The sequence below is a fragment of the Pseudophryne corroboree genome, chromosome 2 (genome assembly GCF_028390025.1).
Source record: "Pseudophryne corroboree isolate aPseCor3 chromosome 2, aPseCor3.hap2, whole genome shotgun sequence".
Classification (NCBI taxonomy): Eukaryota; Metazoa; Chordata; class Amphibia; order Anura; family Myobatrachidae; genus Pseudophryne; species Pseudophryne corroboree.
In genome coordinates, this window is record NC_086445.1 from 873,599,649 (window position 1) to 873,612,829 (window position 13,181).

A 13,181-nucleotide genomic window follows, 5' to 3' on the forward strand; every position below is an offset into this window, starting at 1 on the left:
TCTTGGGGCATTCACATGTGTGGTTCTCTCAGTGTTGATAGCCTTGGTGACTGTAATTAGGTCATTGATGGTGGTGAAAGTCGATTTTTGAACACATGAATATGCAGTTTTACGAACAGGAAATAAAGCTTTTTCATTACTTTTTTTTTTAACCCTATTTGGAACATTGAGAGTAAGACCACTTTCAGAAGCGCTCCTCATGTTTTGTTGTGTTCTTCCATTAAAGGACTTGCACAGCAATTAATGATTTAGGTCTATAGCTTCATGGGGTGGTCTTCAGTATGCCGACTGTAGGGATCCCGGCGCACAGTATACCGGTGCCGGAATCCCGACAGCCGGCATACCGACACACATTCTCCCTCGTGGGGGTCCACGACCCCCCTGGAGGGAGACTAAATAGCGTGCAAGGGGCTCATTTGCGCTCGCCACGCTGTCGGTATGCCGGCGGACGGGCACCCGGCGCCGGTATGCTGGTCGCCGGGAGCCCGGCCGCCGGCATACCATACTACACTCGCTTCATGTAGTCTGGGTAAAATACGAATGGCATCTGTCTCCCTCTTCATCACACATCCACTTTCATAATATTTCCAGGTGCTCATCCAGTGCTTCTGTTTTCACCATACTAGATGGAGAAAGCATTTAAGTTTCATTGTGAAGGAAAACTGATGTTTACTGGACAAAGAAAGTGACCTTTCTTGTGTAACGTGACAATTTCTTATCTCCTTCCTTAGATTGAAGAGGAAATGCTCGCTCTTCAGAATGAACGAACAGAGCGAATTCGGAGTCTCCTGGAACGCCAAGCTCGTGAAATTGAAGCATTTGACTCTGAAAGCATGAGGCTAGGTTTTAGCAACATGATTCTTTCCAATCTCTCCCCCGAGGCGTTCAGCCACAGCTACCCGGGAGCTTCTGGCTGGTCCCACAATCCCACTGGAGGCCCTGGACCTCACTGGGGTCACCCCATGGGAGGCCCACCACAAGCTTGGGGTCACCCAATGCAAGGCGGACCCCAACCATGGGGTCACCCCTCAGGGTCTGTTCAAGGTGTCTCTCGTGGTAGTACAATGGGGGTCCGCAACAGCCCCCAGGCTCTGAGGCGGACAGCTTCTGGGGGACGGACAGAGCAGGGAATGAGCAGGAGCACAAGTGTTACTTCACAGATATCCAATGGTTCACACATGTCTTATACATAACTGCAAGAAGAACTTTAACGGCCATTCCTTTTGATCACTCAACACAAACTGCCTACAGATGTCCTCACAGCAGCTTTCTCAATGGTACTGAGCAGCTGCAAAATTAAGGCTTCCTACACATGCTGAATTTTAATCATTTTTGTACAGGGTTCCATGTATGTGTGTTATTTACCATATGATTGCATTGGCTGCTGGGTTTATATCGGGGAGAAGGAAAGTTAAGCATGTGGCTTGTGATGAAAGTGAACATTTAGTTTTGAATAGTTTGGAGTAGCCAACTTACTGAACAGAAGCTAGACTCTAATACAAATTTACCTTAAAAACTATATCCGCACTTTGAGCACTTGGTACATTCCCTGGCTCTCATTATAAATCACTACACTCCTATAGGTCATTGTCATTTCTGCCTCTTCAGTGGTCGTTCAATCCTTTGTTACTTTGTGAGTGATTAGCCCATCTGGTTTTTAAGTCTGGACAGGTTGCATGGGTCATACCTTTCATTGCTTAGGTTCGTTAAACATTCTATGCAGACTTGTTAATGTGTCAAATAATTTTAGCTTTAATTAGGCCAAACATTTTTTCATTGCGTTGGTATGTTTAGAGTTTGTTGCTGCTTATTACAGGAATGTGTTCTATTAATGACTGATATATTGATGATTATTCCACCACAGATATCCTGTACTCAGGCAGAGGCTTTCTGCACCGGTCACTGTTTGTTTTTTGGTTTTTTTGCCACTGCTAGACCAGGTCATTTGTTTAAGAGGCACGCTTGTGTTTCTAGATGTTTCTCTTATATCATAAGGTGCAGTTTCCTATACAAACGCCACAATATTTACAGATGTTTGGTTATAGCAGCTGTTTATTTTGTTGTATTTGATTGGTGCACGCCCAACAACTGAATGCTTGTCTGAGCTCCCTCTCCTTGCTTAGTGTGAGGTGTTTGTGTCAGCCATGTTGTCTGGAAGCTTATTGGGCATTCGTGACGTCGCTGTGCTTTCAGGGGTCATTCCTTCTGTACATCTGAACATCACAGAAAGCACAGACGATTGTAACCAATGTAGCAGTAAACGTTTTGTCTTTTCTTCATTAATCTTCTTTTTGTCGTTTGCATGTCCTCATTTTGCCACAGTCCTTTAATAGCCATTCATTTCCTCCTCTGTTTGCCATAGCTGTATTTGGTGTTCAGCTGACACTCCTGTTACAGTCAGTAGTTCCCATATACTGCCATGTTGTTTTAATAGGTGACTGTAACAGGAAGGGGGATATCTCCAGCTCACTAATACTTCCATTCATTTACAAGTTGGTGTTGTCCATGAATGGATGCTCTCCTTTAACTAATTGGTACTACTCACCATTTATATTGAGCTGTATAGCCATGTAATGTCCAAGACTGATCATCGCTCCAAACTAAAGTACTCTTTTGCTAATGCATGACATACAGAGTTACCCTGTATTGGGAAAACTAGCTTATTATTCCATATAAATAAAATGTTTTACAATGTCCAGATCAGTTAAAAAAAAAAATGTAAATTTAAACCAATAAAACATTTAACATATTTTTTGGAGCACACAATGTACACATATTAACATTTAAAATCACGTCTAAAATCTAGTAAAATAATTGAGATCAATATATAAAATATCTCACTTCTCTGGAGCAATGTGTTTCACTGAGGATGTCCAGATTTTGGATATACAGCTCCCAGAAGTGGAGAGTAAGACTGTTCACTGGTCAGGGTTATACAATAAATCCCTTAGCTTGTCATCATTGCACCAATTAATGGTGATCATCCACCCAGCCCTAACCTGTAAATTAACTTACTGGTGCGTTGGAGATATCTCCCCTTCCTGCTATAGCACAAATAGTTTTTCTTGTTTGTTTGACAGGGGGGACTCTACTTTTCTCCCTCAGCTGTCACCTACAGAAATCCTCTTTGTTTCCATTAGTAAGTGACTGCATGTCACGCCTCTCGCTCAGTTGTATGTGAACCAAGTGTGTTTTTTAAAGTGATAATCAAGTTAATGACTTGTACAATTTTATCTCTTTAGGTGCTATTATTAGTGGCAAGGGGTCCTGCCAAGGAGGTTTAGATGGACTGTATAGAAAGTGAGAAGAGTTCTAAAGAGTAGACAGGGTATTTATGCTGTCCTGTGAGGGTAGAAATATGATTTACCAGTAGTACAAATGTCAGCCTGGCATGTGCTGGACCATGTATAGCTCCTCCCCTACAGTTCTGTTCATTTGTATAAAAGCAGCATTACTGTTTGTCAATATTCCTCCAAGAGAATATTAGCGATCTCATGGTTCAGAACGTATCGTTCTATGTAAAATTTCTATGCCACATTTTTATTTGTTCTGTAATCCGCACTGCAGTAAAGTTATATCACACACTAGATAGACAGGTCTTTTAATATATTTGGGTACGTTTTGTTATATTGAGAGAATTAAGTAAATATTACAGGAGAAAAATATATATTTCTGAACATTATTTTCTTTATGTAATTGTATCTATGGAGAAAATAAGGATTTAGGGGGCGATTCAGTTGTTTTAACGGGTGTCCAATGTAATGGGTGCCCGTCGGAGCAATTCAATTGTTTCTCTGATCAGACACATCACTTTTCACACGCACAAATAGCGCATAGCAGCTAAACCAGTCTAAAGTCTTGGTTAGGGCGGCCAAACCATTGATTCATCACACTTTTCTCTCCGCCTCCTAAACTAGCAACAAGGAGAAATGTGTTTCTGGCGCCTAATTTGCGCCCCCTAATGACAGCCGAAGGGGAAAACATTTGAATTGCCCCCGTGTAGTAACTTTAAAGTATACTTTATTGGTATTGGACTCCACACAGAGAAATCGGAGTCCGTTTAATATTGTCCAGCAAGGTATGCCTTCCGTATCTTGTCCTGTTTATTCTGTTTTCTGACAAACTAAATTGTTTTGCTTTTATCAGAACGTTTTCTCCCTATCAGATCAGACTGGTTCCATTCATGTGTGTTTATGATAAAGCCCCGTACATACAGGGAGAGATGTGTGCTGAGCGATCTATCAGTGACCGCTCAGCACACATCTCTCCCCCACTCAGCACTTCACGATATGCTGAGCGAGGGGGGGCACTCATTTCACCCAGTGGTGAAATGAGCGACCTGCTAGATTGTGCCTGTGTGCAGGCCAGTCTGGCAGCGGTGATAGCGACACGCAGGAGCACGCATCGCCATCGCTATGGGGCACACACACACACAGAGATCCGTGCTTAAGTTCTAAGCAATCTAGTCAGATTGCTTACAATTTAAGCACTGATCTCTCCGTGTCTACCCCCCTTTACAGTGGTTGTTTTGTTATCAGCTGAGAAATAATGAACATTTTATCTTTTGCTTTGGTCACTTGAAAACTCATTAGCAGTTTCCACAAGTGCCCTCATTGAGCTGTTTTTACTGAAAATGCCCGTATCAGAAAATACTTTTTTTTTTTTTTCCTCACCTAACATGTATCTTTGTACTATAGCCCTTAACCTTTTTGCTTTAGTAAATATTTACTTACTGGAGTAGACTAAAGAGGTGACCTTGAGACTCCCTGGCCTCATAATCCAGTGCATAACCCTTTGTGCTGGAGTGGATATCCACAGGCTATTAATGGGAAGTGAGAGACGTGCACTTACATCCCCAGCCTGTTAACCTAGGGTATATTTTCATTGTTAGTGTTACCAGAGAAAATGAGCCACGAAATTGTTCCTTTTCATACTGGGTTTTTTTCTCTATGGGGGTAATTCAGAGTTGATCACAGCAGGAAATTCGTTAGCAGTTGGGCAAAACCATTTGCATTGCAGGTGGGCCAGATATGTACAGAGAGTGTTAGATTTGGGTATGTTATATTGTTTCTGTGCAGGGTAAATACTGGCTGCTTTATTTTTACACTGCAGTTTAGATTTCCGTTTGAACACACCACACCCAAATCTAACTCTCTCTGCACGTGTTATATCTGCCACACCTGCAGCTAACAAATTTGCTGCTGCGATCAACTCTGAATTATGCCCTATATCTTATAATGGACAGTCCTTATGTTGTAATATCACAAGCAGGGAAGAGTGTAAGCCTTAATACACATAGTAAAGCATTTCTGGGAGACTGCGTACAGTTATTTTAAAAGACAAATGTACTCAAAGTGAACTGAAAGTCTTGGAAGCAGGAGACTGTTTTTTTTACCATCACTGCCTCGTTCAGCCTATACCTCTGGTTAGCAGATATGATTAAGGCTATTTCATGATGAATGAGGAATTAAACACTAAATGAAACAAATTACCTTGCTGGTGAGATGTTCTATCTATTATAACCACTTTTCTGTCCTTGCCGAAAGGGTTCATTAAAAAGTGTGCATACAGTATGTTATATTCAAGATCGATTGCACATTTAAGACAGGATAGCACAGTCACAGCTGTTATTAAATTAACCTGGGAAGGCAAGGCCAGTTTTGTTGTGATGGGAATGAGATCTGTATCCAAAAACCTAGATCATGGTAGGCCTTTCCTTAATCTGTTCATGGCAATTTACTGACATGTCACCCAAGTCCATCTGTAGATCCTAAATCATTTTAATGGTTTCTTTCCAATGGTTTGTTTTGCTTGATCTAGTGTAACTTTCCCTTACATTCTATGGAATCTAATTGTGGCAGTAGCCCTCAAATCTTTTAGTTTGCACTACATTATAATACTGGAGGTATTGACCCAGTAAATACTTCCAAAAGATCGATCAACTGACTAAGTGAGGGATGCAAATAAATATATCTATATAATAGCTTCTGAGATTGACATGCGTGAGGCCAGGAGTAGAGTGTAGTGTTGGAGATGAGATTAGACACCCCTTGACCTAGCATTCGCCAGGTCCAATATACGTCACTTTCATATTATACACATAAATGCCGATCTAAATTATTAATTAATGGGTCTATGGGCCTTGGAGAGCGAAAGAGTGGACGGTGATAAAGTACCAGCCAATCAGCGCCAAAAGTAGCAACCTAACTAATCAGCATCTGTCACAGGCTGTGTTTGAAAAATGACAGGAGCTGGGTGGTTGGTACTTTATCTCTCTCCAACACTTAGTGCATAGACCACTAAGTTGTTTAAGGTTAAATGAACCGTTTACTTTTCCATATTCTGCTTTGCGGGTCAGATCAGAGAGGGAAGGTGTTGCCCAAACATTGGACATCTACTTGGATATGTTCTATTTCTAACAAACTGTCCTCCTTCTTCAGTACTGTTTTAAATAAACTCCTCTTGTACATATTGGTTTTAAAGCTCCACTTTTATGTAAAAAGCGTTCCTTGAAGCCGCTGTAAATCTAGAGCGAAAGTGAATGTGCCCTGACTGCTATTCTCAGATGCTGCCAAACAGTATTAGTGTACACAATAAAAGGCAAAATTTAATTTTTTTTTTAACTCTTGCAGAAATGTATTTTGTATTCTAAAACTAGTTGTATATTTTTAATCTTGATATGTCCCTATTATTTTTCTTTGACATTTCTCTGAAGATGTTTTTCCAGATGCTGTCAGTGGATGTAACAGACCATTAGACAGTAATGCGTACCAGTGGAGAGCCAAACTTTTTTTTTTTTTCTATGCATTAACAGATTAATATATTGTACAACAATGATCTAATGTATAGGAAGATTGTTATAATAATGTCGTCAGTGATACTCCTTGTTTTTGTGAAGTGTGCTACTATATTACCTCTGCTGTATGATTCATCATGGAGTTGTTAGTGTGTTACTTTTCCCATAACGAAGACATTGGTTTCCGTAGGTTCCACTTTCTATCAAACGTGCTGTTGTACAGTATGTTGTCACATGACTTCTCTTGAGGCTTCTTACAGCAGAATTGATAGACCGATGTTTTAAGATCTGGACTTTTTAGTATATTTTTGTTGAATTATTTCATTCTTATATTCAGAATTTCTCCTCCAGAGAGTAACCCAAATCATGTGCCAACAGCCAAATTGTCTCCCACCAAAAGATGTTGTTACCTTTGGTAGATGTGCCAATTTGTATCCATCCTGTGATTGGGAATGTGTTCTAGAAAGTTGTTGGGTGGTGGAGTTGGTGAAATTGTATGCAGCTTCTGCATGACTCTGCTTGATGTTATTGCACTTTTTAATTCTATGATGATTTGAGAAGAAATGTCACTTTACCTATACTCCAGGCTAAGACATACAGATGTTTTTATTTTGATTTGGGTAAAGAAAATATATTTAACAATTACATACATATTGCTGTGCATGTAAAATATCAAACATTCCTATTCTCTTGATGCCATCCATTGGTAAACAATCCATTTACACGCTGACATTTTTCTTTTCTTTTTTCTTTTTTTTGGGGGGGGGGGTGTTGGGTTGGGGTTTTTTTTTTTTTTTTTAGACCTTTGTATGTAATCAGGTGACAAAGTATCTTTCTAGGAGGCGTGTCCACACACACTTCCTTTTTATGTTGTAGAGTTGATCTTTTGGTCTTTTTTTATGTTTTTTTTTTGTTTGTTTCAAAAGGTCAATACATAGCTGCCATAAGGTACCAAGCGTTGCCTCTAAATTTGAAGTACAGTAGGTAGCTCCCTGCTACCGAGGACAACAAAATAATAAAAATGTATTGGTGATTAAGAGAAGAATGTGAAGAGGAGGTTTTGTGAGAAAGGGAAGGTTTTGAAAGTCACGTTTGTATTCTTGTTTTTAGTATCACACTATTATTATTATTATTTTTATTTTTGTCTATCACCAGTTCTCCAGCAGGGATTGTTCTTCCTGTTGAACACGAGGAAGGTGAGAGGGCAGCAAAGACACTGGTGTAAATAATCAACATTAAAAATTTTTTTAGTGCATATTACACAAAGATATATTGACTTAAAAATTGTAAATGCTAGAGCCTTTTTATTAACACTTAAGTTGCTAAACATGAAAAGAATTCTATTTATGAGAGAGCCCTGCGCCCATTTCAGCCAGCCATTTAAATAAGACATTTATTGTAGGACTGGGACTGTCCAGTCCATGTGTCACCAAGCTTGTGAAGAGTTCATTATTAAAAGCTGAGGGGGGGGATGGGGTTGGTTTGTGTATATTGTACATTTTAAAATAGCTTGCTTGTATTGTGTAGGAAAATAAAAGGTTGGCAGAAAGGAATCAAATAAGAAGTTATCTAACAATACTATTAACACAGATTCTAACATGTTGTCTCTACTGAATTGAGCCTCTCTTCAAAGATCATTTATTAAAACTTTTTTTTTGTTACTTTTGTTTTTGAATCATAGGCAGAATTTACAATATTGCTGGCAGATGCGTCAGGTGTGCGTTGCAATTGTAGCCAGAAAGTGTTTATCAGAGGCTTTGTCATCAGAGACAAAATCCAAAGTGCCAATTTAATTGGCCATTTTGTCACTTGTACAAAAGTGAACTATTAAATTGATTTGGTGTTTCCAACATATTAATTTTGGACGACAAATGCACACTTTTCAATTTGATTGAAAACTACATTGGCTGACCAAATTGATACAGGCTGATGATGGTGGATTGAAATTGCCAAGGCGGCTTAAAGTACATAACAATGGGTACATTTTTGATGATTCCATCGCTTTTTGTATTATGGAGTGCACTCTGCGCGGTGCATGTAATGGAAAATACATTACAGAGACAGCCGCATTTGGTCAGTGTCCAGGAATAGATCACATTTTGGTCCAGACCATAAACTTTAGATTTGCTTTGCAATGCATACCTGTTACCTCTGGCAGTGCCAAATTGAGAAAAGGAGTACATTCAGCCACGGTCATGTTAATTATATATTCTTGTCGCATGTTTCTGAATTTTTATTTGCACATTTATTTGTAGAAGTTACAAGAATATATATTTTTAAGTTTGAATCTTTATTCACTTTACTCTGTACACTCCCACTGTTTTTAACATCTGAAAATAAAAACAAACAAACATAATTTCCTCCCTATTTTAGTAAAGATACATTTGGGCTAAAATGCCATTAATTAGGGATAATATGAATGCACACCCGCAGATACCAAGGAAAGGTGAAGTCTTACAGGTAATTGTTAAAACAATCTTTCCCCAAAATACTAAACTAAATATTCCTTTATTTTTGTGCATTTATGTAAGCCAAAGGCCTTTGGGGTTGTGGAATTATGAAACGTCCAGTAGCTTCAGGTGTGGATATTTAGTAGTATAGATTTTAGTGATCCATGTTTTCCTTGCAGCAGCTGGGTACTCCAGCCATTCTACCAGCTTGTGGGTTTGCACTTACAAGTTTCTATGGAAGCCATCAGTCAGGGAAACCTTTGTTGTATATATTGAAAATGCTGGAAAACGCTTTACCGGGCAGTTTTGTAATATGTACCAGTCACACACAAGTAGGATCAGCCATTGTGTTTGCTGAACAAGGCACCAGGAACCAGTGACTTTACAGAGCCACAAAGCAAGTAGTTAGCCTGCCTTCTTGTGTTATTGGTCCATCCTACAAAACTGCTGCCTGCACTCTATATAGGCAATATGTAGACTTGTAGTGAGTTGCCTATGAATTAATGAGCACCGTATAGTGTTTCTGCAGCGGTGCCCGCTTTGCACATTACTCTTCTGAGAAACGTGATTTCTTTTTGTAAAGTTTAAATTGAGGATTTGTGGTGTCCTCTTGAAACATGCTCGTCAGACCATTAATAGTAGATACTGTGTAAAATATTGGGGTGTACAGTCCTTTCTAAGATTAAATATTTCATGCGCTAATATAAGAAGTTGAAAGCGATTATTTCAGTGGGAACTGAAAAGAACTGTGTTAACATATAGTAAAGTCTCTGACTTTATACTAGTACATCCAGCATTTAAAATGTCACTCTGCGTGATTCACTTTGTCACTTGATAATCATAAACCCCAACACCGTGCCTTATTGCCTCTCTGCATAGCAAAAACTTTCTCAAGGCCACGATTGTAACAAGAAGTCATGCCACACAAGATTCCCTTTAGGGAGTAAATACAATTTTATTTTTCTATCTGTCAGAATGGTATAAGCCAGGATTTTGACACCGCTCAGCCTTCGGCAGTTGAAGGTCACTATCTTTCCTTACAGTGGACAGTATGTAATAAGTAACCACTTGTCCCTTATTTAGTCTTGCACATATTTTAACACTGCTTTTAGATCATTTTTATACAACTGTCATTTTACCAATATGAATAGCGTGGGTTTGTGCGCATTTTTTCCCCAAACGCTTTTTGTTCTTAGCATTAGAGGATTGTGAATGTCAACTACGAAGTTTCTAGAACACATCAGCACAATTCCCAGAAACATTTCCATCATATTCTACTGGTATAAGTTACTGCGGGTGTGCATTTTATCTGCAGTGTAGTGTTTCACTCCACTGCCTGCTGGGGTCTTGTACAGTGAGGTATCTTGTACAGTGTAATGTCAGTATTCTGGTATTCCTCTGGTTTCACAATATATTATATAACCTGTATTAATTGTATAGATTGTGCATTTAAAGCTGTTACCAAGTTGTCAGAAAAGGAGAGAAAATAAATCCTATGTAATATTTTGTTTGTAATTATCCTTTGTATCATAGCAAAGGAAATGTTTAAAAATCAACTGTAATAAAGTAATTTTAGTACACATTGAGTGTGTTTCTTTGTTACATTTTTGTTTTTGGAAAATATTTACATGAAGACGGAATTAACATACACTATTAAATTGCTAAAGGGAGGGTGGGCTGTATACCCTAATTTTAAACATTAGAGGTGTTACCATGCTGAAACTTGTTGTGCCATGCGTGAAAAAGAAAATGCAGATGCACGCTCTGGGCCTGATTTGGAAGCAAGGCAGAAAAATCATGTAAGTTTGTATCTGGAACAAACCATTTTGCAATACAAGGAAAGGAAATACAGCTATATATTTTTCTCTAACATCGTAGTGGATGCTGGGGACTCCGTAAGGACCATGAGGAATAGACGGGCTCCGCAGGAGACTGGGCACTCTAAGAAAGATTTAGTACTACTGGTGTGCACTGGCTCCTCCCTCTATGCCCCTCCTCCAGACCTCAGTTAGAATCTGTGCCCGGACAGAGCTGGGTGCATTGTAGTGAGCTCTCCTGAGCTTGCTAATAAGAAAGTATTTTAGTTAGGTTTTTTATTTTCAGAGAGCTTCTGCTGGCAACAGACTCTCTGCTACGTGGGACTGAGGGGAGAGAAGCAAACCTACTAACTGCGGCTAGGTTGCGCTTCTTAGGCTACTGGACACCATTAGCTCCAGAGGAATCGAACACAGGAACCTAACCTTGGTCGTCCGTTCCCGGAGCCGCGCCGCCGCCCCCCTCGCAGAGCCAGAAGACAGAAGCCGGCGGGTTGAAGCAAGAAGACGTCAAAATCGGCGGCAGAACACTCCTGTCTTCATATGAGGTAGCGCACAGCACTGCAGCACTGCAGCTGTGCGCCATTGCGCCCACACTAACCCACACACTCCGGTCACTGTAGGGTGCAGGGCGCAGGGGGGGGCGCCCTGGGCAGCAATTGATTACCTCCTGGCAAAAAGCAGCATATATACAGCTGGGCACTGTAATATGCATGAGCCCCTGCCATTAATTTTACACAAAATCGCGGGACAGAAGCCCGCCGCTGAGGGGGCGGGGCCTTCTTCCTCAGCACTCACCAGCGCCATTTTCTCTCCACAGCTCCGCTGAGAGGAAGCGCCCCAGGCTCTCCCCTGCAGAAGCACGATAGAGAGGGTGAAAAAGAGAGGGGGGGCACACAAATTTGACGTAAAAACAATATATACAGCAGCTACTGGGTTAACACTAAGTTACTGTGTGATTCCTGGTTCATATAGCGCTGGGGTGTGTGCTGGCATACTCTCTCTCTGTCTCTCCAAAGGGCCTTGTGGGGGATCTGTCTTCAAATAGAGCATCCCCTGTGAGTGTGGTGTGTCGGTACGTGTGTGTCGACATGTCTGAGGTAAAAGGCTCCCCTAAGGAGGAGATAGAGCAAATATGTGTGTGAGAGGGTGTCTCCGTCGACAACGCCGACACCTGTTTGGATATGTGTAAGTGCTAAGGTGAATTTATTGCACAAAAGATTAGAGAACAGACAGGAAATCTACCCATGTCTGTCCCTATGGCACAGAGACCTTCAGAGTCTCACAATGCTCACTATCCAAAATAATAAACACTGATATCGACACGGAGTTTGACTCCAGTGTCGACTACGATAATGCAAAGTTACAGCCAAAATGGCAGAAAGGTATTCAATATATGATTATTGTAATAAAGATGATTTGCATATCACTGATGACTCATGTCCCTGTGACACAAGGGTACACATATTAAGGGGAAGAAAGCTGAGGTAAATTTCCCTCCTCTCATGAGGAAAAAGAGCGGGAATCTCCAGACAAGAGACTGCAGCTTCCCACAAAGAATTCTCAGGCAGTATCCTTTCCCCACTAGGGCCAGGATGTGATGGGAATCTTCCCCTAGGGTGTCACGTTTGCCCAGAAGGTAGCCCTAGCTATTCTCAGGGATCCTGCAGATAGCGTGCACATTCTGGTACACTACTCAGACCGGCGATTGTGTCGGCATGGGTTTATAGCGCTGGGGCTGCGTGGACAGGTACCTTATCAGCAGAAATTGAGACCCTAGTATGTATGTATGTATATATATATATGTATGTATATAGAGAGATATGTATATATATATTAAAGATTCTGTCTTAAGAGATATATATAAAAAACATGCCCAAAGAGACATGAGTATACTGGGTCCTAGAGTCAAAGCAATGTCGATTTCTGCTTGACGTGTCCTGTAGAATATGCAATGGACAGATGATGCCAACTTAAGTGGCATATGGAAGGCTGAGGATTGTGTGGAGAAGGGTTCTCGGACCTGGTCTCCACGGCTATAGCTGGTAATTCGGATATTTTGCCTTATATTCCTGCACAGCCTAGGAAAGCACGTCATTATCAAATGCAGCTTTTCGAACA

At 40.5% G+C, this 13,181-nt stretch overlaps 1 protein-coding gene across 1 annotated transcript in view; it reads left to right on the forward strand.

The window, feature by feature from the left end:
* The window catches only part of TAOK1 (TAO kinase 1), a 164,900-nt gene extending 157,318 nt beyond the window's left edge, over positions 1-7,582 (forward strand). Inside the window, exon 21 of the mRNA XM_063955938.1 lies at positions 732-7,582. Within this exon, the coding sequence (XP_063812008.1) occupies positions 732-1,193 (462 nt within the window). The 3' untranslated portion in view covers positions 1,194-7,582. The remainder of the gene's footprint in view (positions 1-731) is intronic.
* Positions 7,583-13,181: the final 5,599 nt, after the last annotated feature.